The sequence below is a fragment of the Phyllostomus hastatus genome, unplaced genomic scaffold (assembly GCF_019186645.2).
Source record: "Phyllostomus hastatus isolate PE091 unplaced genomic scaffold, TTU_PhHast_1.1 phas_scaffold_501, whole genome shotgun sequence".
NCBI lineage: Eukaryota > Metazoa > Chordata > Mammalia > Chiroptera > Phyllostomidae > Phyllostomus > Phyllostomus hastatus.
The window spans coordinates 68,745,053-68,772,070 of record NW_025334033.1 but is presented as its reverse complement, the minus strand read 5'-3'; the positions used below and the strand labels follow the sequence as shown (position 1 = coordinate 68,772,070).

At 55.1% G+C, this 27,018-nt stretch overlaps 1 protein-coding gene across 4 annotated transcripts in view; it reads left to right on the top strand.

The window, feature by feature from the left end:
• Positions 1-26,171, top strand: part of SETD3 (SET domain containing 3, actin histidine methyltransferase) — a 52,297-nt gene extending 26,126 nt beyond the window's left edge. For 2 of the 4 annotated variants that reach the window (XM_045823491.1, XM_045823492.1), the window contains exons 7-13: positions 12,993-13,051; positions 13,825-13,939; positions 18,773-18,847; positions 19,913-20,079; positions 20,921-21,006; positions 24,028-24,188; positions 24,849-26,171. In XM_045823491.1, the coding sequence (XP_045679447.1) occupies positions 12,993-13,051; positions 13,825-13,939; positions 18,773-18,847; positions 19,913-20,079; positions 20,921-21,006; positions 24,028-24,188; positions 24,849-25,304 (1,119 nt within the window). In that variant the 3' untranslated portion in view covers positions 25,305-26,171. The remainder of the gene's footprint in view (positions 1-12,992; positions 13,052-13,824; positions 13,940-18,772; positions 18,848-19,912; positions 20,080-20,920; positions 21,007-24,027; positions 24,189-24,848) is intronic. The other 2 variants (XM_045823496.1, XM_045823493.1) reach the window with 2 other exon arrangements.
• The last annotated feature ends 847 nt before the right edge of the window (positions 26,172-27,018 follow it).

Below are 27,018 nucleotides of genomic sequence, written 5' to 3'. Positions count from 1 at the left end.
CCATGTCGGTCTAGCCAGCGCTTTTGCTCAGGACGTGTGGCGGGTCTCACGGGCCTTGGGTCTCCGAAAGCTGTGAACTCGGGTCTGAGATGCACTGTTCGTTCTCAAGTGACCGAGTGGGCACTGAGCATCAGTGGGGGACAGAGAGACAAGAAGTGGTCTCACCTCGTAAATGACAGTCATGAAACAGACTCATGCTCAGCAGAGTCTCCGGCCCCCATTCGTAGAGAACCGGGGTATTCTGTCTACTCCAGTTTGCTTGGCCGTTCTCCGTCCGTCTCAGAGTTTCCCCGTACCTTCACCGGTCCCGTGTTCTTCCTGCTCCTCGTGCAGACCGGCCCTGTAACCTGGGCCCGTGGCGCAGCACGGGTTCCCGCTCCACACACCTTTTCCCGTTTTTCCTGCCAGTGTGTTCACTGCCCCTTCTCCGAGAGATAGAGAGGCACGGACGCTTGCTGAGGGCCTGGGTCCTGAGTGACGGTGCCGGAGAGCGGAGGGCGGGGCACAGCCAGCCAGCCCGCCACCAGACCTCCCCAGCACCCCCTCGCCACCCCCGCCAGCTCCCCCCCTCCACCACTGCCTCCCTCCCGGACAGGCCTCCGCAGACCAGCCCCCCTCCTCCTGCCCCGCCGTGTCTGGTGCTCCCTGCACGGGACACTTCCTGCCGCCCCGCCCACATGTGGGGCGCCCACCCGCACGCCCCTCCTCTGGGAGTCTGCCATCGCTCCCTCCCCAACCGCGTCTGTCACGCTTCTCTGGGAGAGTGGCGTGGGCACGTATTCTGTCTGGTGGGCCGCGTCGTGCTTTGCCCACTGGATCCCCTGCGACCACCTGGTGAGCTGCGCGGGAGCAGGCACCCGTCCGACTCCTGTTGCCAGCAGCGCCTGGCGCAGAGCGGGCTCTCAGCGGTGTCGGGGAGCGGGGGGTGGAGCTCCGCGGGACGCGCTGGAGGTGCTGAAGTGGGCGGGCGCGGGAGCGCGTCCGGGGCGAAGCCGTGCACTTTCATTACCGCTAGGACACGGTGGCTGCTTCGGCCGTCTCTCCCAGATCGATCGAAACCTCTCTAAGGGTTTCCTATTTTTTGTCCGTACATTTCCCCTTGTAGTTTGCAGAGTACCGCAGGAAATACCACATTTATCGCATTATGTCCTGTTTTTATGTGGACATGCGTTTCAAGCTTGGGTGGGAGACTGGAAGATGTGATTATTTTAGCCGTTCTTCAGCGAGTACCTTACTCCCACCAGGAGTCAGTGGGCGTTTTCTAGTCTTAATTTCTGTGTCTGTCCAAAGGTGTGTTCTGGTCAGCACGCGTGCCCGTGAAGGGACTGAGTAATTTCAAGTCCTTAGCTGTAGTTTCCAAACCAAAGGGTTGATTTGCAAAATGACCACACTTGTGGAAGGCAGGTGATGAAGCAGTGTGGCTGGGACAGGGCCCCGGCGCTCCTGCCTGCCCCCGCCTTGGGAGAACCAGCGCTCCCCCAAGTCCGAACACCACTGGCTGTGGGCCCCACCGGCCGGGTGGTGGGCGCAGGGGCGGCGTTGGGTGTGTTTGTGCGCGACGGGGCGAGGGGCAGGCTGTGCCCCCCCGTGGCCCGCAGGGCTGTGCGTGGGCGCGAGGAGGCTGGCCTGGCCCTGCGCCTGGGACCGGGACCGGGACTGCGGGCCGCCTGCCCGGCCTCGGAGCCACTGCTCCTCTTGTTCGAATTTAAGGTTGCTTCCACCGCGGAGGGGGCCCCCCTTTTAATGAAGGGCTCGTTGTTAAAAATCTCCGTTTTGGTCAGGGTCCACTGCAAGGTGGGCAGTCTCTTGCTTTTCCTCCAAACCGAGTCTGCGGGGAAAACAGGAAGCGGGCACTGTCCTAGGGTTGACAGGTTCCCTGGGAGAGCCCCGGCTCCCTCGCCAGGCCCCGCTCCTCTCCTGGCCCCGCCGGCCGCTCTCCTTCCCCTCCCGGCGTGCCGGGGCGTGCATCTGGGGACCCCTGTCCAGCAGACGGGGAGCCACGGGAAGGCAGAAGCCAGTGTGGCCTGGGCGGCTTGTCCCCATTTCCTGACACAGCGTTTCACTCCGGAGCGGGCGCTCCATGAATGTTTGCTGAGTGCGCGAGCGAGGGCACGAACGAGTGCCCCAGAGTGACCCCAGGGCGGTTGCGTGCGGTTCACAGTCAGGTGCTAGGCAGTGTTTCGCAGACGGTGTGTGTTAGAAATGCATGGGTCACTGGAGGTCATGTGAAGTTTTGAAGGAAGAGGGATCTTAAACTGTCTTAGGGTTTGGTTAAGTGAATCAGAGTTGGGGGGGGTAAATTATTCTCATTTGGAAAGCAATACCAAATGTTCATTGTGAAAATTGGGAGAAACCATTTCCCACGTAAGGATTTTTTCAGGGATAAATAAGATTACTTCCAGGTTTTGCAACTTTTTTTTTTTTTTTTTTTTAGAAATTAAAGAATGAACAGAAAGAAAACAATGGTCATTTTGCCGAGCACAGAGCCGTAATTGATGGAGCTAATGATCTAGAAAACCCTATGTTGGAAATGTCACTTTAGTCTGTGTGTCTGGAAGTGCAGATGGGGAAACAGATTTTTTTCTTTTTGCAGTAACTTCATTAAGTGTTGGGGAAGAGTTCTCTTCTGCACCGCCTTCCCGAGGAGCTGGAGACGAAATCCAAACCCCGCTCGTCTCCTGTTCCTTAGGAAAGAGCCAGCCCGTGCCCTTCACCGACGGGCCCGCGTCCTCCTCACCCTCCCCTTCCTCAGGGTCTGCTCGCCGCAGAGCGTGCGGGCGGCGGGCGGCTCCGCCCGGCCAGCGAGGTGCGTCGTCCTGTCCTCCGGACCCGCCTCGTCCCCCCGGAACTGTCTCGGTGTCTCCAGCTCCCGGCTGCCCCCCCATCCCTTCCTCCCTGAGAAAACAGCAGGTGACAGGAACATCTGTTCCTTGTTGTCGCCCTTGTGGAGTTTCTTTGTGCCCTCCCTCCATTGGTCTCTCTGGGAAAGAACCCTCTCCGCAAGCTCAGGGGGCCTGGCTGTGCCGGGCGCCTGTGCCGTGCTCTGTGCCCTGTCTCTTCGTTTGCTTTCGGTCTCAGACTTCCCTCCTGTCCCAGTGTCATCCCCTGGGCCGGCAGGACGACCCTGCGCCTTCGAGGCAGCGTCCCGTCCGCCCTCCGTCTTTAACCGCGGCCTCCGTGGAGGGCATGCACACTCAGCCGCCGCCCTCCCTGCCGGCGGCGGGCCCTCTGGTGGCTCTGGGGCCGCCCGCTGGCCCCAGGGGCTTGCTCGGTGTCCCGTCTCTGTCCTCCCCGGCGGCCAGGCACGCCCTTCCAGCTCATTCCTCCGGGCTCATCTCACACTGCCGTTGCGTCCCCCGAGGGTAGGTGTCCCCAGGTTTCAGGACTTCGGGTTGGGAGCCAGGCCTGGTTTTCAAAGCCCCGTTCCGAAGGCTTTTCCATCTGTGGCTGTCGTCAAAAGTCGTCTTACAGCAAAAGGGGCTTCAGGCAGTAGGTTAGGTTTCTTGCGTCCGTTCCCGTTGAGCAGTTTGAAAGTGGTCTGTTTTGTAGGTAGCGCTGAAAGGGTAGGCTCTGATTTAACCTGTCCCTTCGCCGCTGGTTCGTTTCCAGCTGCTGAGCGCTCTGATGAAGGGGCGGTGTCGCCGGAGCGGGAGGTGGCGCTCCCTCCCTCGGATGGAAACGGGAGGGCAGCCCGGCCCGTGACTCGTGACTCGTGACTCGTGGTCAGTGAAGCCTTCGATCAGGAAGACACACAGGGCGGAGCACACTCTTCGCGTGGGAGAAGCAGTAGTGGGCTCTGCACGCTCGACCCCGCGGCGCCGCCACAGCCCCGTGCGCCCTGCGCAGCCGGCCCGGCCTTCCCGCCGCTGCAGGGCGGGCTGACTCCGAGGGCACCCGCAGAGGGAGGGTCCTTCGGGGTCTCTTCTTCGTCTTTCCTAAGCAATGTTAATGCTCGTGGGAAAATAAGTATTGATGACGTCTTACTGCCTGCTTTTTTTTATTTATTTGATTTGGGGGTATAATAGTGCTTAAAAGAGTTCTGATACCCATTTTAGATTCTTAGTGAAATGAGAGACAGAATATGTATCAACTGAAAATGAATATAAAGTAATTTTGTTTAATGAATAAAAGCTCTCAGGTACTCTCCTCAAAGGCAAGGGCATTTTATTTTATTTTTTAAAATTATATTTTATTGATTATGCTATTACAGTTGTCCTGGTTTTTTCCCCCTTTGCCCCCCTCCACCCAGCACCCCCACTCCCTCAGGCAGTGCCCCCCATTGTTCATGTCCATGGGTCATGCGTGTATGTTCTTTGGTTACTCTGTTTCCTGTACTGTACCTTGCCTCCTCCTCATGGCTGTTCTGTGACGACCGGTTTGTACTTCCTGATCCCCTCACCTCTTCACCCCTTCCCCCCCACACTCCCCTCCCATCTGGCATCATCAAAACGCTCTCTGTATCCATGATTCTGTCTCTGTTCTTCTGGTTTGCTAGTTTGTTTTTTAGATTCAGTTGTTGACAGGTATGTATTTACTGCCATTTTATTCGTTGTTTTGATCTCTCTCTTTTTTTTTTTCTTGTAAATAAGTCCCTTTAACATTTCACATAATAATGGTCTGGTGATGATGAACTCCTTTAGTTTTTTTTCCCTCTACTGGGAAGCCCTTTATCTGCCCTTCGATTCTAAATGATAGCTTTGCTGGGTAGAGCAGTCTTGTCTGTAGGTCCTGGATTTCCATGACAGAATATTTCTTGTCAGTTCCTTTGAGCCTGCAAAGTTTCTTTTGAGAAATTGGCAGTCTTATGGGAATTTCCTGTAGGTAACTAACTGCTTTTCTCTTGTTGCTTGTAAGAGTCTCTATCATTAACCTTTGAAGGACACTCGTGCACACCTGTGCGTGTACTTGGTCCATTGTGTTTTCTGGGAGTGGGGTTCTTCCCGCCCAGCGTGAGGGGGGCTGGGCTGGAAGACCTCCAGCGACACCCAGGCCTGTGGCCTTATGGCCAAGGACGGGGACCTTGAACTCGTGGTCGTGTCCCTTTGGTGGTTTGGGAAGTAACAGATTCAGTCTCTGCTTCGCTGGTTTTGCCTGCCTCTAAGCTCTGAAATGTCTTTTCAAATACATTTAGGCTGAATTTTAAATGCGAGCAGCGTTTACCAGCCATTTTTCTAGAATTTCACCAAGAAAAAATATGTATTAACCATATCAGAATGTATGCTTATTTATAAAAGTAGGAAAACTCATAATCCTTTGCTTTAAACTTCAGAACGCTGTCGCCGAGGTGGTTATCCCAGCCCCGTCATGTACGAACGCGGTAGGTGACCTTGGACATGCTCCTAACTCCCCTGCCCTTCAGCCTCGTCGTCCATGGGATGGGACCAGGACAGCGCCCCTCGTAGGAGTCACGTGCTCTGTGTCGGGTTCCTTGCACAGAGTGCTTAGCAGGCGGCTGCCGTCCCCGTGGCCTCCTTCCCTCCTCCTCTCTCTCGCTCTCTCTCTCTCGCTCTCTCTGTCTCTCTCTCTCAGTCTCCCCTGGGGACCGGAGAGCTCTCCTGGGCACCTGGCCCTGGCGGCGCCTTTTCTGGGGCGAGGTCTCTGTGTGCGCTCCAGGTGCCCACCGCCCCCCAGCGGGGGTCGCGCTGCCCTGCTCCGCTGCCTGGTGGCCCGGCTCACGCCGGCCTGAGTCGGCTGCCCAGCGTCCGACGTCTCGGCCCCGAGCCACAGAAATCTGAACTGGCCGAAGTGAAAAATAAATAGTATGAAGCCAATCATAAATCATTCTTGCTTGCTGTTTTGATACAAATACATTCCTCCAGAACAGTAACTGCCTTTACCATTCTGTTTACTTCTCGTTTCTTCGGTAGGTTTGAGGGCTTGCAAGAACGTGCCCCTTGCAAGTAAGCATTGATCCCCGGTGGGATAGCCCGCCGTCTCTTTGGCAGACCAGGGGAGAGGTTTGCTGGGGACTTGGTCCTTGAGTTCCTCCGCAGGTTTAGATATTTGGGGCTGGGGAGTGTCACAGGCAAAGCAACAAAGGGTTCAAGAGCTTAAAAGAAGATAGAGCTCGCTCGTCTGGCCCCCCTTCAGGCGAGGAGGTGGGGGTATAGGGGCTGGGCGGTGTGAGACGGCCAGGAAGGGGGGGCTAGCCTCCCCGCAGGACGCGGTGAGGGCGGCAGGGGGGCTGCCTGGCTCAGCGGACTGGTGGGCTTGGCCCGTTTTGCTCCTCGTTAGGTTCTCAGTAGAGCAGAGCTTTCTCAAGTACGTGTGCTGAAAGATAGGGTTGGGGTGGAAAGAGAGAGGAGAGGGCGAGAAGGTTCTCTGACCCCCAGACCCCTAGACGGGGGGGGGGGGCACCCTGTTCGTAAGCGATGCAGAGTGGAGGAAAGGACGCTGGAAGCTGTTTGTCGGGAGGCCCGGGGGAGGCGCCCACGCGAGGAGCTCTCCGATGGGGGGTGGGAGCCAGGCTCCCTTGGGTGTGATCCGACTGCAGCAGTTGTTGCCTGGGTCTGCCTGTCCTCGCCTTTGGAGTCTCGCTGGTGCGGGAAGTTGTCATTGTCGTTATTCCTTCTGTCATTCGGGATGTCATTCACTCTGCTGCGGATGCGGAGAGAGGAGGTCGCAGTCCACCAGGTGGCAGCTCTCCTCCGCTGGCGGGGAGCAGGGCAGAGTGTGAACTTCTTGCTGGGGTGGAGGAGGAGGAGGGTTTCCTTGAAGGAGGACCTGTGTGAGGAGGCATCAGGAATTCCCTGGTGGTCCAAAAAGGTGTGGTCCCCCCCTTGCGGAGCTCGCCTGCTGGGGGAAGGGGGCGGTAAGAAGCGCGTGGTGCGGACCGCCCCGCCCCGCCCCGCCCCAGGGGGTGGCGCGAGCTGAGGCCAGCCTGGGAGAGAGGGGTGCGGGATGGGCGGACGTGGGGCTAGGGACTGGGGCGGCGGGAGAAGGCGGCCCTGAGAGGGATCTGAGCTGTGACCGCCCACGTCGTCTCGACCGTCACGCCCCTGGCCGCGGCCAGGCAGAGCCCCCAGAGGACGCTGCCTCGGCTCCCTGTGCCCCGTCACCCGGCACCGGCAGAGGGACTTCCACTGCAGAGACAGCCAGTAAATAAAGTGTGTGTTGGGTGAATGGATTTCTAGTCCTCACCTATCTTCAGCTGTTTTCTGAGACAGTAAATATTTGTGCATGAATAATAATTGACAGTCAAATGTTGATGGATTGTGACTCGGTCTGGCTTACAGCTGATTGTCCGTCCTCAGGGGGTACAAATGGTGACCAATCAGGTCTGGAAACTGCTTATTTTCTTCAGTGTTTCAACTAATTCCAATTTAATGTAGACTGGATGTAGGTTATAGATTTCATTGTCTTCCAATGAAGAACAATTCTTGCATCTTAGAGTAATTTTATAAATTTATTGAACCATGTTGATATTTCTCCACTAATCTCACTTTCTTAATTAAAAACCTTTTATTATAAGGTAATGCACAACTGTTGTAGAGAAATTAAATATATATAAGTGAAAAGCAAACAATTCAAATTTAATGGGTATTGATGTGTTTATTTGATGGTATTGAGTGGATTCAAAGAACCTGATGGAATATTCCCTGTGGGATGTAATCTGTGTTTAAGGATAAAAGCCTTGAAATTGATTTTTCCCCTCAAGCGCCAAATTCATGACCCAGGCTTTGACTGACTCCTGTTCACCGCCGCTGACCCCCAGACCCGCGTGTTCTCTCTGTCGTGGAGTGGGGCCGTGCCGGGTCCACCGGGAAGGGGACGCGGGCGGCAGGGCCGGCCGACCCGAGACCCGCCGCCTCCCCCCCCGCATGCTGCTTCTGACGAGCCTGCCTTTGGGGGCACCCAGGGCCTCGGGGTCCGTCTGCTCTGCCTGCCGTCCGCAGCCCCCTCGTCCGCACTCGGCCTGCGTCCGTCCGGCCGGCCCCGGGCCCCGCCCGTGCTCAGCCAGCCCCTTCCCGCTCACCCGGGGCCCTGCCGCGTGCGCGTGCGGAGACCCCAGGTCCACACGGGCTCGGGGAGGGTGCCAGCGGGTGTGTCTCGGGGCGTCCCCAGATGCTGCTGAAAGCACCGCAGATCTCCTGGTTCTGGGAGGTGGGGTCGCAGTCCCAAACTTACGTGACCGCACCCCCCACGGAGGGCACGGCTGGGGACCTGCAGCTGAGGCGCCCCCGCCGCAGTGGGAAGTGGAGCCCTCGCCAGGGTCGGGTGCGGCTGTCCGCAGCGGGGTGACCGGCTGCTGTTTGTCACGCGTGCTTCGGAAGCACAGCCAGACCCGGTCTCGGGCGCGTCTGCGTTGGACCGTGGTGACTGCGCGCCGGCGTGGTTTTCCTCAGCGCCGCGGGGCACAGCTGCACGTCGTCCTCGCTGGAGCTGCAGAGCCGTTACTGAGTGCTACACGTGTGTCTGCAGCCAGCAGTTGCTTACATCTTGTGGCAGGCTGTGAGTTCTTTAAAATGCACTCTTTACGAGAGGTTCTTACGGACCGAGCCACCTTTCTTTTACTAAGTATATTGGAAGGCCTCATGGAAGGCAATGGTTAAATGTCTTCGGCCGGGTCTCCCTGTGAGCTGCGGGCCGGGGGGGGTGCCGGGCGGGCCGGAGCGGGGGCTCTGCGGGGCTCGGGCCTTCGAGGCTGTCGGTGGTCCCGACGCCCCCTCCCCGGGGACGGCCGGTTCTCCCTCGAGGCTGACAGTGTTTCTTCTGAGAGCCGTTTCAGGAAATTCCTCTTCATGTGTGTGCATGGGCGCGTTTGTCGTTTAAAAAATGTGTTTTTCGTCAGGTGTTGGAAAAAACAACTGTGACTCAACGTGTTTTGTTCCCTCACAGAACTGTTAGTGTTTCAGAGCTCCTTCACATACGAGATGCTTCTGAACTCGGAATTCACGTAATAACGAATTCTGTTTATTTTGGTTTTCCACAAAGGTTTGTTGTCTGAGCTTAAAATAAGACTGCAGCCGATTCGTGTAACACGTATTAACTGTTTATTTAGTTTAAGTACATGTCTGTATTTCTCGTTGCTGATCAACCTGAAAAATTTGCATGCTGCAGAGCGGCCATCTTCTTCTGTACTTTATTAAATATCTGTCAATTATAAATATCAAGGTTTTACATTAATGTCAAGACAGTGCATCAAAAATTCATGGAATATGTGACTTTTTCCAAGGGTATTTAATACTTAATGCATTTGTGTCATTTTTCTTTCCAGAGATATTGACAGGTTTTATTAAGTGTTTGTTAGGGAGATTTCATTTTTATCAAGGGACTATAAAGAGAAGCTGCATGCTAAATCAATTTTTTAAAGCCAGAAATATTGTTCATTTTTTTCATCTTCAAACTCTTGTAATCCATAGGCTTTATGTAAATTTCTCCTTGGTTTATTTTTGTTTCATGTGAATGATAGTTCAAGACAGAACTTTAATAAGGATCAAATATGCTGACTGTAGCGGTTTTTAATTTCCTTAAGCATAGCTACCAGACCCATGCTACATGGTAAATTCTTCAAAATGTCATACTTACATATTTAGCAATATTACTTCTTTTTATTGAAGCCAAACAAATGATTTTAGATATTAATCTTTTCCAAACACAGTGATTATTTCGTACGAGGTACAATATTCCTGCCTCGTCTGGAGCCCTTGCCGGTGAAGGGCGTGGGGGCCTCCCCGGGCGGCCTGCCCGGCACGGGAGCGAGGGTCCCGCGTGGGAGCAGGCCCTTCGTCCGGGGCCTCCGGCCTGACGGTGAGCGGGGCAGCTGCTCACATCCCCACTGCAAGTACGTGTTACACGCGAGAGAGTGGAAATGTCAATCACGTGAAAAACCCGCACAAAGTCTGTGGCTGGTCTCTCCACCTCGACCGAAGCGGGTGGACCCCGTGACCAAGGCTCCTTCCCCGTGGCCTTGCCGACCTGCACACGGCTCTTCCTCCCGCCCCACGGGTGTCTGCGGCGGTGCGGCCGGCACTCTGGCCACAGAGTGAGTTTCTGGCTTAACTCACATTTTCATTTTCCAAGTGCGGGTTAGTGACGGCGTCTCCTGCCGGAGCAAGTCTGCTGCAGACAAGACCCTGGCCAGGTTCTGCTCTGGGGGTGCAGGGCGGCGCTCACCCGTCCTGCTCAGGGGCGCGCTTTACGGCTTTCGCCGGAGAACGTTTCAGGGCCTTCTAGGCCACTGCGGGTCAGGGTTACAGTTTTTGCAGGACATTTTTAAACCTTAACTTGGTCTTCCATGGGGAAAAGCCTTGGTCTTTAAACAGAACAAAAATCACTCTGTCCAGAACTTCAGCAAAGAGTGTTTAGAATAGACATTTTTCTTATTCTTGTTCATTTTTTTCTGGATATGTGAAAATACTCCTTTTTAAAGCTAAATGTTTTTCAAAGGCAAACCATTTCCAATCTTTGAATGTTTCAAGATCCTTGTAAAACAGTTACATAATAATGTTAAGAGGTAGGGGAGGTATTTTCAGAAACCAGATCTCCTGGAGTAGAGCTGAGGCAGACCATTCTAGACAAACCTGGTGTGCTTTGGGAGGAAGGTCGTGGGAGAGGCCTTGCCGGGCTGTGCCTGCCTCCTGTCTGCGCCGCCACCAGTAGGTGGCGGTAGTGTCACAGCAGTGAGAGCCCCCGGGGAAACGGAAAGGATGTGCCTTGCTCCTGGCTGTCACCTTGTGCTTCAGCCTAACGGTGAAGGGTGCGTGGCGGTGGTGGATAGCGTTTTTTATACCAGAAGTGCGTGCAGTGGGCACACCTTATTTTTTAAGCAGATAAGAACAACTGTTTCTTACAGATTCTGCAAATATTATATAACTGTACAGCCAAAATAATCTTAATTTGAAGAAAGCATTTGCACATTTTCTTCTTCAGTTTTCTTTACAACTTCATTGGGACTGTGAGCATGAACTTACATTTTTGGTAAGAAATGTGTATAAATAGTAGGAAGGGGAACATTTTGGAGAGTGACTTCATCTTTTTAGTCCTTGAGGAGGTCACTGTCATGTGAATTGGTTCTGTATCGTCCAGAGCTATTTAAAGATCTTTTGAGTGTTAGAAGATTATTTTCAAATCGTTTTGACATCCAAACATTCCAATTTTGAGAATTCTCTTCTATTATTCAATATCTCAAACTTTTGGGGGGGGAGTATAGATAAAATTTTGAATACTTATGGGATTTAGCAGTGGAATTCACCAGCTTTCAAAATACGGTAGTGCACTCCACAGTTTAAATGAATTAAAATATTTTTAAGTAACAAAAGCAACAAGGCCGTCCCACCTGCCGCAGCTGGACAAGGGGCGGAGTGTGCCGTGGCGGGATGTGCGGCTCTACTTCGCTGGCTGCAAAAGGACGTTTCGGCCACAGCATCTCTGGGGGTCTTCTATGGCCCTTTGTGTCAACCTCGTCTCGGGCAGGGGCACGGTTCTCACCTGATGCATTTGTGCTCTCACAGGGGTGGAGCCCCCCACCGCCGTGGAGACCCTCCTCGGGACTCTCGCTGCTGCCCGCTGCTGCCCGGCCTTCGGTTGCCACAGAGAAGGGCAGGGTGGCGCCCGGGCTCCGCTGTGGTTGACCGGGTGTCATTTTTTTAACCCCGGAGACAGGCTTTCCTGCTGTTCCTGTAGCAGCTAGAAAATGCCCAGGGCGGCATGTTATGTGTTGACTTAAAAATATCTTCTTTAACCCTATTTTTATTATCAAAACATTGAACAGTTACGTGGTTTTATTTTTGAATGTTGGCTCTCCTTCCAAAGGGTTAAAACTGGGCTAAGGATTAGAGGGCAGAAGCGGCACCTGGGAGCGAACACCCAATTGGCAGCCTTTTGTAATATATAATTTGCCTAAAATTGCGCGCTGAGCACAAGCTTTTGTTTTCTAATTGATTTACGGTTTGAGCCACTTTTACCTCATCCCCTACTGTCCTGCCTGCGGTGCCAGCGAGTACATTACAGTGAGCGATGATAAATTGCCGTGCACTTGTGATGCTAATGCGTCAGGGGCAGAGCCCGCCCTGCGCGGCTCGGTGCGCCGGCAGCGGTGCGGCCACAGAGCACGGCGTCGCCCTGGCATCGCAGAAATTGCCATTTGTTCATCTGATCGCTCGCTGCAATCTGTCTATCAGACTATAATTGAAACTGGAGATTAAAATGATACTGTTACAGCTTTTAATTCCTTAATTGAGACAAAGTTTTTTAAGTGCTTGAAAGGTCTAAGGTGCCAGGGGGGCGCGGGGGGAGAGTTGTGAAGAGAGAACATGAAATATATAAAATTTTCTCGTAAGTGTGAAGTTTTGAATATTTTTACCAAATGTTCTTTTGTCCAGAAAAATAAGTAATTGCATCTAAGTATGCCAGTCTTTATTTTGTTTAAAAAAAAAATCTGTTTGTGAAGTGTGCTCCGTGATCTCACAGAGCCGCCCCTCTCCTGGTCCCCTGCCCCGCAGCCCCACCTGCCCAGGGGATGATTCATGTGCGCGGACTCGCTGGTTCCCGTCCAGATGATTTAAGCCCGAGATAAATGGAGGAACTTTCCATTTATTAGAGTGCCTTTAATTGTCCCCTTTATTGCTGCGGGGAGAGATCTGAGACCTGGGCCGAGGGGACCTGGGCAGCACGCTGTGGCCGAAGACACAAAGGAAGGGCACCCGCCTCGGGGGCTCGGGGCCTCTGTCGGGTGGGTGTGCCTGCCTCCCGTGAAGTCAGTCCACCTTAAACCTCCTGCCTGCGCCGCGCCCGTGGGTTCTGGTACCGGCGGAGGAGGGAAGAGGAGGAAGCAGATTTATGGCGGCTGCTGGGCACAACAAATTAAGTTGACAGTGATGTATGAGAGCGCAATAGCACGATGATCCCTCCGTAGCGCGGCTGGACGCCTCCTGCTTCGTTTGGCTCTTGTTAGGATCTGTTAGGCAGCTCGGTAATGAAATTCTGCTGACTGATTTCTGTTTTCCCTTTCTCTCCCCTCGCCCCTGCTCCCCCAAACTTCTCATTCCCAGACCCACCCTCATGCCAACAAACTGCCCTTGAAGGATTCTTTCACGTACGAGGACTACAGGTTGGTGTGTTGGGGGGGCGTCGTGTGTATGCGTGTGTTGGGGGGTGGTTTCTCAGTGAATTTGGGGTCTTGGAAGTGAGAAATGCAGGGGTGAGAAACGACCCGTGTGACCATTTTCACAACCTGAGACGGAGGTCGCCTGTCAGGAGCAGGAAGACAGCTGGGGGCGGGGGTGAGCGCTGTAGCAGCCACACACCTGCAGTGGCGGGGACTGGTGGGGCCGCCAGGTGGTGCTGGAGGCTGGCGTCAGTGTGGGGCAGTCCTGAGGATTTTCCTGCTTTTTAAAAGCAATGCTCTAATCTTTTTAAAGGGGGACTTCGTTTTAAACAAAAGATTTAATTCACTGTGCAATATAATAAAAAATTGCCCTCCACATTTTGTAGTGTTCTGCAAAGAATTTCTGATCAGAAAAGAGTTACATTGTTTTCATGGAGGCTTAAAATAGGTGCAGAGTCGGCACCGGGCAAGGAGGGTGGGCCGGCTTGGGGGAGGGGCCGTGGTGGCAGCACAGACCCGGGCAAGCGGGGGAGCTCTGCTCGAGGGCCTCCTTCCGGGCCCCTCCGCCCAGGCCTCTGGCCTCTCAGGAGCATTCTCCTTTAGCTGCTCACTCCTGGACTCCCCGGGGCTCCTTTTCCTTCTGCCCACCCTCCCACCCTGCCCAGATTTAGTGCTAAAGGCAACGAGCCATCACGGTGAGGGAAGGGCTTGAAGGTGCGGGAGCCGGCAGGGCCCTGTGTCTGGGCGAGCCAGTCACCGCTTTCTGGCTGTTGCAGGTGGGCAGTCTCTTCTGTGATGACACGGCAGAACCAGATTCCCACGGAGGACGGCTCCCGGGTGACCCTGGCGCTGATTCCCTTGTGGGACATGTGCAACCACACCAACGGCCTGGTAATGCCCTCCTCCGCGTGGGGTGTGATGGGGGGGGGGGGCACCGCTGTGGTTGAACTTGAATGTGGACATTCCCCTGCAAACCCTCCTCTCCCTGACTGCCTCCTGCGGGGGGGCAGGCACCCTCCCGCTGCCCGCAGGCGGAGGCTGGTATTTCCCTCTGCCGTGTGTCCTTAATCCCCCAAACCGGGGGTCTTACCTCACTTTTGAATACCACAGTGAACTGCATTTATTTGCTAGGCCATCATCCCAGCCTAAACATTCATTTTCTTATCTTATTGAACCACAGACTAAACCAAGTTTCTTTTTTCTTATTCCTCTTAAAATACTGATTTATACTGACTTACTGGGGCGGGGACTTCTCTTCTCTCTTGCTTTTCTTCTGTGTTCCTCTGCTGACTGCACCCCCTCGTGTGAAGCCCTGCGATTCCTTCCCGGCCCCTCCCCTCCCCTCCCCGACACGCTGACACGCTGATACGTCCCATCTGTCCGCCCGCTTTGGCCCCAGGCCGGCACTGGACCCCGGTGCTGGGGCAGCAGGGGTGCACTTGGGCGTCGGCCTTGGCCGCAGGACTCGGTCGCATCCCCAGGCTGGCGGGTGCTGGGCAGGAGACGTGAGAAACGGGAGCTGTGTGACGGCTGTCAGCGGTGGTGCAGAGCAGGAGGAGGCCGCGCTCTGCCTCTCCGCGCTCCTCGGACCCCGGGGAACAGCCAGGCCCAGGCCCCGCCGGAGGCAGCTGTCTGAGAAAGGTGTCCCGACCTCGGCACCTCGGAACAGGGTCAGCCTGAGAGCGTTCTGAGTTTTTAAGCGTTGTATTGGTGTCCTGGTTCAATTCATCTTTGGTTCAGCGTGGGCTTTCTTTGTCATTATCAGCACTGTTATAAGCAGGCTGGGAAAACGCTGTGAACGGATCCCTAGTGTCCAGTCCCACGAAACGGCCGCGCACGCGCAGGGCCCACCCTGCTGCTGGCCGGGGAGGGTCGCGCCCGGGTTGTGGAGGAGGAGGAGTTCCACCTGTATACTTCCACTTCTGTCTTATTTTAGGTACGCTTAATTCAGTTAGCCGTTTAAGGAATAGTAGCGTATCTTATTTTCTTATTAATGAATAAAATTTTGCTTTCTTTTGTTTTTTTGATTAGATCGTTGGTTTTCAAACTGGATCGGTCGTTACGGTTTATTTTTTTATATCTAAAATGTAGACGTACACACTTCATTGTAAACACGCGAAGCGAACGAAACAGCCCAGGAACCCCTGCAGTGAAGTGCGGCGGCCCCGCCCCCAGCGGCCTCCGCCCGGTGTCAGGGTCCGGCCCGGCTTCCTCCAGGTCCCTCCCGACCTTTGCTGTGGCCTCGCACGCGCAAGGGAGCACGCGCGCACACACACACACACACACACACGCTGGTGTGTGTTCTGCTTTCTTGTAAATGGGATTAGACTATTCACTTTTCCCCCCTAAAAAGTACAGAGAAAAGTTAGTGTGTCTCAGAACAAAAGCAGTGGATTGATGACGGTACCAACACTGCCTGTCACTGCTCTCTGCTCTCTGCCACGACCCACAGGGTCTCTCACTCCCACGGGCCGGCAGAGACGCTGCGGCCGTCAGCAGGTCTGCGCAGGGCGTCAGTGCTTTCCCGCGGCGGCCACTTCCCGGCTTGGCTCACTCGGCCCCTTGGTGCCGCTGCGCTGTCCCGCTGTGCTTGTGGGACTCCGTGGAAGTTCCGTCTGGCAGGGTTTAAGAGTCTGTCTTAAAGCCGAGAATTGGTGTAGGACACGCACTAGCAGTTCCTCTCCCTTTTCAAAAGTCAGGTGCTTGAAGGTAAGGCTGGGCGTTCCCGACAGTGGGCTGTCTCTGTGCGCGCGGGTCCTGACAGTTCTCTGTCTGTCCTCACTGTCACTAGGGAGTGACCCAGCCACGCTGCGTGCTTCCAGCCACGTCCCAGCCCTGGCTGCGGGCGGAGGCAGGGTCGAGTCTGACGGTCAGGAGCACGGGGAGCGGGGCAGAGGAAGGCGGGCACACCTCAGCCAGGGGTTCAGGCCGCCGGGAGCTGGTCCTGGCCACTCGCAGGCACAGACTCAGACAGGTGCATGGGACTTGGTGTTCAGCTGTAAGAAACAGTACGTCTTTAAGTTCTGCTTGAGCTGTTCAAAATTAACGTCAGCAGCAGGCTTCCTCCCTCGAGGCGGCGGTTTACACAGAGCAGCACACTTCTGAGTGGCGGTAGGCCCTGAGTTGCTCCGGTAGGGACAGTGTCGGAGCACTGGGCCCGGCAGTTGAACTTGCGACTGTGCAGTCAGGGTGAAGGAGCGCTGGGGGAGGCAGGCTCTTCTTCAAGGCCTTTCTGTTTGAGAACCGAGAAATCTAACCCTTCAGATGGACAGGGGTCTTCCAGTCTGCAAGTAAGCAGCCCAGGTTCTCCCAGCGGCAGACAGGCGCACCGCGCAGCCTGCCCCCGTTACACCCCGAGCACCCCACCCGTTCCCCTGTGGCTCCCAGACGCCGGCCCACACCCACCTCGGGGCCTTTGCCCGTGCTGTTCCCGCGGCCTGCACTCCTGTCCCTGAGTCGCCTGCAGGACCGACTGCTCACCGAGCTCCTCGGGCGAGGCCGCCCTGTCCTGAGCACCCTGCACAGTGGCCATGCCCCTCCCTAGCCTCCCTTCCTGTCCTGGCGTCTGTCTCCTGTCTTTCTGCCTGTTTGTGTCGTGTATTGGTGCCCCCCCCCCCCCACTGTTGTCTTCCCCTTCCCCGGGGCCCCCTGCTTACCTGGACTTCCTGTCCTGTCCGTGTCCTGTCGCGTCCCTGTGTGACCACACAGTGCTGTTCCAGACTTTCGGGTCTGGAGTTGATGGGCAGTTCCTCTTCCGTACCTTACTGTCAAGGTCAGGTCCGGGGTCAGAAAAGTGATTTCGGTGTTGGGCGGGGCCTCATGGGGCTGCTCTGCCAGAACACGGGCTTCGAGTATTTCTCGTCGTTTCCTTTTGTCTCACTGGCTCGTTGGTCGTGCAGGAGGATCAAGGGTTCCTAGATGTGCGCTTCACTGAGCACTGCCTCTGGGGGTGTTGGGTTTACACGCTGGTGTCACGTGGCCTCCTCTCCCAGAATGCTGTTCCCTAGACTCAAAGCATTTTCATTTTGGACCCAAACCTCTGTCAGCAAGAAGCACTTTTGGTCTTGAATTTTGATTCCCTAGGGCAGAACGAGGAGGTGAGAAGTAATGGATGAGCCTGTACAGACCATCTAAGAGATGGGGTGGGGCAGGGAGGGGCACACTTGGAAGAGGGAGCTTTGAATACACTGTATGTGGTCGTGTGTGACTCGACCACATACACATAATGTGCGATACACATAATGTGCTCCTGTGTGACTGTGCACCCATGTTTTTGGCCCAAACTTGGGGGAAAATCTTTTGTTTTAATTTTTTAGTTCAATTATTTATTTATATTTAGAAAACCGATGATCCTATTCCAGGGTATTTTGCATGTGGATATCATTATTGCTTTCTAGAGTTACACTTTTAATGCATAAGAATAAATAAAAAGAATTAAAAACATTTATATAGAAACAGAATTAGTGCTACACATGTATAATGCACATCCTTGTTTTTCTCTCAAAAATGTGGGCAAAAATATGCACGTTATACTCGGCAAAATACGGTAAACCGGGGGCTTTGTGCCTCCCCGGGGGGCTGTGCATCAAGTGAGGGTTCCCAAAGGCAGTGTCAGGCATCAGGTGCAGCACAGGTGCCTGGTGGGGGCAGGTGCTTAAGTAAGTCACCTCACGCGGGCGGCTGGGGTGTCACCACAAGGCTCTGGTCTCGCAGCAGAGGCCAGGGTGGGGGTGCTGGGGGAGCAGAAACAGAGGGTGGTTCCCAGCACGAGAGAGACAGAGTGGTGGCCGGCGTCGCAGGCCAGTGGCCATGTCCGGAGGCTGAAGGGGGAGGCCTGGGCCTCCTTGTGAACTGGCCTTGCGTGCATGTGAGGGTGTCGTCCTGCAGGCCTGGAGGTTGGCACTGTGCTGGCACTCTGGCGGCGGCCTGGGGCTGGAGGCCAGCTGGAAGGTTTTGCAAAGGATACGCTAGGCGGGAAAGCCCCAGGCCCTCGGTCAAGCGGGGGACTGGCCTGGGAGGAACCACTCCGGGAAAAATTTGAGAAGACAAAATGCTGACCAGCTGAGGTGCCAAGACCGTGACAGTGCCTGGCCCCCGTAGGACAGCTGCGTTAGGGCGAGATGCGGGTTTCGGTGTAGTTGGTGGGTTTCCTGTGCTTATGTGTAACGGGCTTAGAAACTCGTGATGTAGCTCTCAGCAAAAAAGAAAAGTGACTAGGATACAACTAAGTTATTTCTCCTTTCTAATCTGAAATTTATCTCCAATCTCGGAGTAAAATGTGCATATAAACTCAGAAACAGAACTTTTCATTCCCCCCCCATTCTCTCTCTGTGGGAAAGCCCACTTCAGTGCCTTAAAGCAGGCTTTGGGCAGGCAGGACGGCGTTTGCAAGTCAACAACAGAGGTCTCTGTCCGGAACCCGCTGCCCCTGGCGGGGGCGGGGGCAGAGGTGGAAGGCAGTATCTTTGTAATAAATGGTTTCTGTTTCGTTGAGACAAGCAGGTGATAATCTATACAATACATTTTCCTAAAAGGATGTCTTTTAAGTACAGAATCTTCCGTGAGAATTTCTGGTGTAAATAGTGTTGATTAAAATAACCAAGCAGTTCTGTGCTCAGTTTCATGAGGCACGCGCAGTGCTTTTGAGTCCCCGTGGATAGCTGTTATCCTCCAGTTGCCCACAAAAGACCCTCCCGAGTGAGAGACCCCTGTCCTTGCCTCCAGATCACCACAGGGTACAACCTGGAGGACGACCGCTGCGAGTGCGTGGCTCTGCAGGACTTCCGGGCGGGAGAGCAGGTAGGCCGGGGGTCCTGGTGGAGGGGGCGGGGCCGGCGGAGGGGCGGGGCCGGCGGAGGGGGCGGGCCCTGGGCCTGGGGTCCTGCGGTGTTGGTAATTGCAAAAGGTATTGAACGTGGGCAGAAAAACTGGGGACTTCCATTTAGGGTTGCTTGGGGAACGAGTCTGGAGACGGAAAGCCGTTGTGAACACATTGTGCTCTAAGTCCACAAAGAAAAAACGACTTAAATGCAGTTATTTGCACAGCTGACCAAATATTAGTAAAGTTGTCAGCTGAAAATAAACTGTTATGAAAGTGAGACAAATTTTTCAATTTTATAAACTGCATTTTTTTTCTTGTTGAGTAGACCCTTTGAAAGGAGGCTGTTTAAGTGGCAAAAACACAAAGGAATCAGGAAGTACAGCTCTGCCTTCTTGTACTTAGACTTTAATCTGTGAGGGTTATATATCCAATTATTGTATGTAAGTATGTGGGCAGGGGCAGGATTAAGCCTTCCAGTGCGTGTGAAAATATGCCCCTCTGCACACCTGCATTCTGCCTGTCGGTCTTAGGACCAAGCAGGTAATACAAAAAACCAGAACTGATGGGAATCATTGATGCTGCGATTGAGACAAAAATGAAATCTGTTAGTCTAACAGAAGTACTGGCCCGCAGTCGGCAGAAAGCTCAGAATCCCCACAGATCTGGAAATGAACTTCTGGCAGGCAGCCCCCCAAACTCTTGGCCCAGAGGAGAGCCTCTTGCGTGGGGCGCGGAGGAACGCGGCGCACTGCGGAACCAGCGCAGTGGTCGTCTTACGTGCGCGCCCCCGTACCGCCAGGGGCAGGACTCGTGGGAAGGCCTGGCCCCTTCCTGTGCACTGGGGCCCCGGGTGAGGGGGTGCGGCTCCTCCCCGTCCCTGGCAGTTTGGGAAGGTGGGGAAGTTGTGCGCCCGCGGAACCGCTGCCTTAGTTAGTGTAAAGCCGCGTCGCGACTGTGAGAACTGACCCTTTGCCCTGCTCTGTGCTGAGAATGGATGTTAAGTCTCTCTTATGTCCCTTTATTTTTTCTTTACTGCATCTCAGATTTACATTTTTTATGGCACTCGGTCAAATGCAGAGTTTGTGATCCACAGTGGTTTTTTCTTTGACAATAATTCACACGACAGAGTGAAAATAAAGCTTGGAGTGAGTAAAAGCGACAGGCTCTACGCGATGAAGGCCGAGGTCTTGGCTCGCGCTGGCATCCCCACGTACGTAGAAACCCGCGGCCGGCTCTGGCCTGTGCTGCTCGAACTATTTCCAGTTGCATGGTGTTGAGTCGGTGTGGTAATAGACCTTCCCGGCAGTAGTGTGTCTTGACCCCTGTACCCCGGTGGCGCGCACAGCCGCACCACGGCGACGGCACCGCGTCTTCGGACCCACACGCTTGTGTCGCGGGACTGTTCGCAGTCAGCTCCGGGGCTGTGGCCTGAGCTCCTCACGACGCGAACTAAGTGCTTTGCCGTCATTAACGTCTTTCCCCTCGAAAAGGTTAATGACCTGGATCAATTTGTTTCATTTAATTTTTTGCCACCATTAGTTTCTGTAATGAAGTTGTGATCCTCAGTCACTTCAAAAAATTCTGGTTAAATTCTTTAGGATTTTAGTGCATTTGAGGTGCAAAATGATAAAGAAGGCAAGAATTATGATTTATTAGTTCTCCAGGGAACAGAGGAACTATTCTTAATGAAAATGGATTACCCGGCCCTTTTTTTATTGAACTTGTCAATATTTGATTAATGATTAAAACGTGAACTCAACATAAATTATTGTTAACGTATTTTTAAGAACCACAGTGTGCTCAGTTCTCTTAGTGTGTTGCACGCGAGCGGAGGCTGTGGCTGTCGGACTGTGAGAGTCGCTGGTGGGGTGGTCGCTGCTGTCCTCATCAGTCAGCTGGCCGTGCGCCGGCCGGGGCGGGGCGGCGCTGCTCTCGCAGTTCAGGGGAGGACGGCCGCTCAGCCAGCCGCACGGACTGCAGTGTAGGGGGTTTCACCGGGAGCGGGCGGGTCGCTGCAGGGGCGGTGACCGGTCTCCTCCCTGTCCCCGCAGTTCCAGCGTGTTCGCCCTGCACTTCACGGAGCCGCCCGTCTCTGCGCAGCTGCTGGCTTTCCTCCGCGTGTTCTGCATGACCGAAGGTAAAGCACTCCGGGGAGAAATGGTCCCTCTTTTCAGCTCATGGGCATATAAAGCACTGGGTTTCAGATTAAAGATAAAATTGCTGAAAACTGAAGTACCTTTTAGCAGGAGTTAAGTTAGCAGTACTGGAGAAAGAAGTTGTTCTTTTTTACCTTGAAAATGTTTTCTGTCGTCCTCAATGTGCTATCGGCATTCATTTGTCATAAACAATTCTCTGCTGCCTTGGGAGGAAACCGAGCACACCCGGGGTTGTCCAGCCGTGGAAATCTCACCTCCGGAGGTGGGAGGTTTTGACGCGCTCCTCCCCACTTCGCTGGCAGTGGCGGAGTTGGCAGTGACGTCACGTGCTCCGGCGAAGGCCCCGCCCCTCCGGGGGAGGGGTTGGGGGGGCGGGCGACCGGGCTTCGTTAGCTGCCCGGGCCGGTGTCCTGAGTCTGAAATGGCTAGAAGGCCTTTGAATGCCGGGCGTCCTGCTGGAGTCAGCAGCGCTGCCAGCAGAGTCTGCCCAAGTCACGGAGTGGACTTGTCTCCAGCCTCTCTCCAGGCACACACAGAGCTGAAAACATGCGTTGAGCATCTATGTCGTGTTTGCCTAAGACAAGTCGTGGGGGTTTCTCACTGAGACCCCACCTGTCGTGGTGGTGGTTTTCCCTTCTCACCTGACACTGGGCTTCACACGGCCTGGCGCGGAGGCCTTGCGTCAACCGTGCGTGTGTTTGCTGGTGGCGTGGGCTGGCTCGCGTCCTGTGCGGGGCAGGTCGGGTAGGAGGGGCAAGTGGCTGCCTAGTGGAAGGGACACGTGCGTGTTGTCCCAGAGACAGCTGCCTGGGCGCTGGGGAAGGGCGCCTGGGCCGTGGCTCTGAGCCGTGGCCCGTGGAGGGGACTCTGCTGGGCTCCGCTGTCCCCAGCTCCCCGAGTCCATGCCCAGACCCAGGAAAAGTGGCCTCGTTAGCAGGGAGGTAGAGGACACTCAGTCCCAAAGCGAGGGGCCAGAAATGCCGAGGCACCAGGTGGCACCTGTCCCTCTTGCGCAGCCACACCGCAGCAGCCTCACCGTCGTTGAGGTGAGGGCTTTTGGTGACCTGGTGCTTCAGCAGGGGCTCACCAGCTCCTTTAATGGGCACGAGTTACGGGTTGACCGTGGTTGCTCTTGTGTGTAGTGCAGGGGTACACATCGGATGTTGTCACAGCTCACAGGCCGAGGGTCTGTATGAAGCAGCAGTGGCGAGGGCAGCCCTGTGATCATGAGCACCCCCGTGTGCCGAGTGCAGTGCCGAGTGCCATGCAGGCCGGGTGGCGTTTCGTCAGCCTGGCGAGCGACAGGGTCCCGCGTGCCCAGCGTCGGGACGGCAGTTCACAGAGGGTGAGGAACTGGGCCGCCATGCCGGCAGGCGGTGGCCCTGTCTGGCTCCAGAGCCCGTGCCCCGGGCATCCCACGTGGCTGCTGCTGGTTGGCAGTGACACAAGCCACAGCAGAAACCCTGGTGCCCCGGGGTCTGGAGGACCCGGGCTGGGGAGAAGGGTGCCTGCTGCGCGCCGTGACCAGAGCTCACTCCTACGGTGGCCGGGGAGGCCGAGGGTTGTTCCGTGAGGACAGGGCGGGTTCCAGGCGCAGGGCGTCTGTCCAGGGCCGGTCAGCAGAGGGAGGCGGCCCACCGCAGGGGCCCTGGGTTCACCTGCGGGGGGTGGTGACCTTGCCGCCCCCGCCACCTGTGGGTTTGCGGTCGGAGGGGGCAAGGGGAGCAGGCCATGGGTGCCGCGGCGCTGACCCGGCCGGCCCGGAGGTTGGGGTGGGCAGGCCGAGGAAGGAAACGAAATCGGAAACCTCAGTTTGGGGGGCTTCTGAAAACAAATTTCCACCACTCGGGGTATTCTTAAACTTTTAATGACTTTATACAAAGAATACAAACTGAAGGATCAAACCTCTAAAAACCCTGAATTACCACCGTCTTTCCCTGACAAAGGCAACTTAATGAATTTCTCTTTTGAACATTAGATTAACTTCTGTTTTGTTTGAAATTTAGAAAAAGACGAAGTCCTTGAATCATCTTAGATCTGCTGTTGATTTTTTCTGTTTCTCTTTAGCCATAGAGAGTTTGTCTCGTCAATTGTCTTGACGTGTCCTTCGAATCACTCTAAACTGATAAAAGTTTGGTTTGCTGGCAACAGAAGTCCTCGCATTTGCATTGTAAAGAGTGACAGCTGCGGGGCATTTTGCTCTGAAAAAGACACTGTCTCCTAATTACATAAGAAGCGGGTGGATGTCTTGAGCATGAATAGAACCAGCATGTTTTGGTCTTTTGAAGAGAACGTGCCAGGAGATAAACCGCTCAGAGCAGTTGCTGAATTCTTTCCTCTTAAATGTAGTTGAAGGTAATTGAGATGTTCGCTTGCGTTTATTTGCAATTGCTATTTAAATTCCTGACAAGTGAGGGGCATCCACACGTTTTTCATTAACTGCGGTTTTGGTTTTCCTAGTCCGTTTTCTTGTTTCTCTGGTCGTGGCTCTGCTGCACGCTGGGTCAGTGGCTGGGCGGGGCCCCTGTGTGAATAGGCCGTCGGGCCTAGATCAGAGGGCGCGCTGCAGTGCTCTGCTGCTGGCGGTCGGGTCTGCTCGCTGCGTTGTGCGCGTCCGAGTGTGCTGTGCGTCCGAGTGTCGTTCCCACGGGGCTGGTGTGACAGCGCCCGTGGCTCGGAGGACGAGTGCTGTCAGAACGCCGCCACCGGAGATTGTCTTTCAGAAGGTAGCTGGTGAGTCGGCCTGGAGGCTCGTGGGGCCCCCACGGAAACCGTGAGGACAGGGGCTTCGACTGGCGCCAGCTCTGCAAGCTCTCGCCTCGTTTCCCTGCCCGAAGCTTAGCTCTGGCTCCCCTGCAGAGCCGGGGAGCGGCCTGCCTGGTGGCCGGGCCAGGGCCAGGGCAAGCGGCGCTGTCAGAGGGGCCGTGGCGTGAGGTGGGTTGCTTGTGAAGATGAGAGGGAGTGCCGGTCCCCTGACAGCTGGCTGTTTGTGCTTCCTGTAGACGAACTGAAGGAGCACTTGCTGGGAGACAGCGCCATCGACAGGGTCTTCACCCTGGGCAACGCCGCGTACCCCGTGAGCTGGGACAACGAGGTCCGGCTGTGGGCGTTTCTGGAGGATCGCGCCTCGCTGCTTCTGAAGACGTACAAGACGACTAGCGAGGTAACGCGGCTGCACGAGGGGTCGAGCTCTGTCCTGCTTTAGGGGTGCTTAGTGAGAGATCCCTTCCTACACGTAAACTACTGTGATTCTTTTTTTTTACTTAACACCTTTACGCTCAACAAGAAATCCTGTTGAGGCATTGTTGATTAGAAGGTCAATTCTTTACATTATTCCATATGTGTCTGTGATTTCTAACCCACGATACAACAGACAGAAGCTTTCATTTGTGCTTTCAAAGTTCACCATCGGGTCACTCACTTGAAGAACTTCTCATTCATTCATTCATTCATCATTCATTCATTCAGCCAAGGGCTGGGCCCTGGGACCCCGTTAGCTCCCAGGACGAGACAGAACCAGTTCAGACACGGGGGAGGTTCTCTGGCAGAGGTGGGAACGCACCTTGGATGTAGGCTCCCTCTGTTGTGTCCTGACCGCTTCACTGAGGCGCAGTTCACGCACAGTAGAATCTCGGTGTTGAAGTGCACGTTCTGATGTACGAGTGTGCTCATGCAGCCACCTCCACAGTCAAGTTCTAGAGCCTTGTGTCACACCCCAAATGTCTCATGCCCCACCCCCAACAACCGCTGACCTGCCTTCTGTCTCTGTAGTTTTGCTGATTTAAACTTCTTATGATTAATTTTGCTCGTTTTTATTTTCTAGGAAGACAGGTCCATCTTGAAAAACCAGGACCTTTCTGTTCGTGCAAGAATGGCCATCAAGTTGCGCTTGGGTGAAAAAGAGATTTTGGAAAAAGCGGTGGAGAGTGCGGCCGCGAACCGGGAGTACTACCGCAAGCAAATGGAGGCGCGGGCTCCACTGCCCAAGTACGAGGAGAGTAGCCCGGGGCTGCTGGAGGGCGACGGGGCGGACTCGAGGCTGCCCCTGGTCCTGCGGAGCCTGGGGGAGGGGGCCGGCGGGCAGGGGGCCCTCCCCCTCTCGGAGGCCGGCGGCTGCGCAAAGGCTGCAGAGAACGGGCTAGTCAATGGCCAGAACTCGATCCCCAATGGGACCAGGTTAGAAGAGGAAAGTGTAGATGAAGAGGAAAGGAAAAGAGCAACTGAAGATGCCAAAGAACCTCCCTCGGAGAGCGCGGGGGCGGCCCCGGCGCGGCTCTGAGGGGGCCGGCGGCCGCGGGCCCAGGCAGCACGCCCGCGAGAGCGTCCCCTTCCGTCGCTGTGGTTCCTTATTTCACGTTCGGGGTTTTTTTTTTTCTGCAGAGAGGAAAGTGTTTTTGCTGCTTTATATAAAAATAATTTTTTAAGTTATTTAAAAATTCTAGCTTCCCTTTTTTGATTAAGATTGCCATCTTGCTTTGAGGCAAAGCGAGCACGTCATCGAACCGTGACAGCAGAAGCGGGGAGAGGTGCCTCGGAAGGCTTTGCAGCCCCGCTGTGGGCAGAGCGCTTTCTTCCCGGGGAAGAGTGGGGCTCCTCTCCCAGCTGTGCTTTTGTGGGCCTGTCACTGTGACAGCCCGAGCGGACGCCCCTCCGCCTCCTGCCCGCGGGGGGCGGGGCGCAGTCCCACCGTCGAGAGCGAGCAGGGGGTGTGGGAGCTTGTCTGGGCAGGATCTTTTTCCCCCCCCTAAAAAATAGAGCCCAAATAAAAGGTAAGGTGGCAACCTTATTTTTAATAGTTTTAAATGTTGATGATAATCCTAATGATATAAATACACACACACCCCTAGTGACTTCTGAAGACTTGTTTACTTTTTGTGTTGTTTTACTGTATTAAGAACTGGTCTCTTCTCCTTGAATCAAAGTAGGACAGGCATCATCTTTCTAGGGTCCAGAGTCGGCTCTGACTTTAAAGTGGCGCGCGTGGTCTCCACGCGGGTGGCGGAGAGCGTGCGGACTCGGCGGCCGCTGCTCTCCGCCGCTGGGCTCGGAGCGGGGGCTCCCGGGCCCTTCCGGTTTTCTCAAGCTAGAGATTTTCAAAGCTACACTTTTGAGAAAAAGCCTTATTAAAAGGAAACCATGATTAATATATTGGTCTCTTCCTTTTATTTGGAGTGGGACAGACCCTTTGATTCGAGCTTTTATGCAGACCACCCTCCTCGCCCACCGGGCAGGGCCCGAACCCGAGCGCTGCCCTCACTCTGCCGGCCCTGGGGGTTCAGAGGTGAGGGGAGGCTGGCGCAGCCCTCACCAGCCGCTAGGGGGCGCGCTGGCAGCCGGCCCACAGAAAGAAGAGCGCTTGAGTTCCAGGGGAAACAAAAACTTGGGACGGTGTCCTGGTGCAGGAGGGGTGAGGGCGCCTCCGTCCCCAGGAAAACCACCGCTGTTCAGACTGTGGACTGCCGGTCCTCACGGCACGTTTCCACGTCGGCTCTGATGTCCTGGTCAGCCCGCCGTCACCGGCTCTGAAAACAGTGTCATTGTTTGCACGGCCATTGGTTGGACATCACTGCTCACAGGTCGTCTCGGTGACCTCCTTGGAGAGGACACCCCCTGCAGACACGTCGTTTCCTGCTCACTGAGGCTGCCACCGCACTGAAGCCAGTGTCAGGCTTCGTCCTTGGGTGAGGTCGGCAACTCCGTCCGTGGGGTGCCTGTGACGCGTGCACGTTGTTGGCACGTGCGTGGTCCAGGCTTCCTCGTGAGGAGCCACCTGTGACTGCCCGCCCTCCCTCAGCCTCGTCCCTGAGGTCCTTTGCCAAGGAGGAGGAGGAGGAGCCGGTCTCACGTACGAACTTCCCGAAGGCCGGGGCGCTGCGGTCCCCAGGGAGTCTCCCGCCCTGGGGGAGGAGCCCCAGGGGCCAGAGCGGTCGTGACTGCCTTGGCTGTAGGTACGGAGGTCACCGGGGTGAAAGTTTCCAGTCTAATGTAACTGT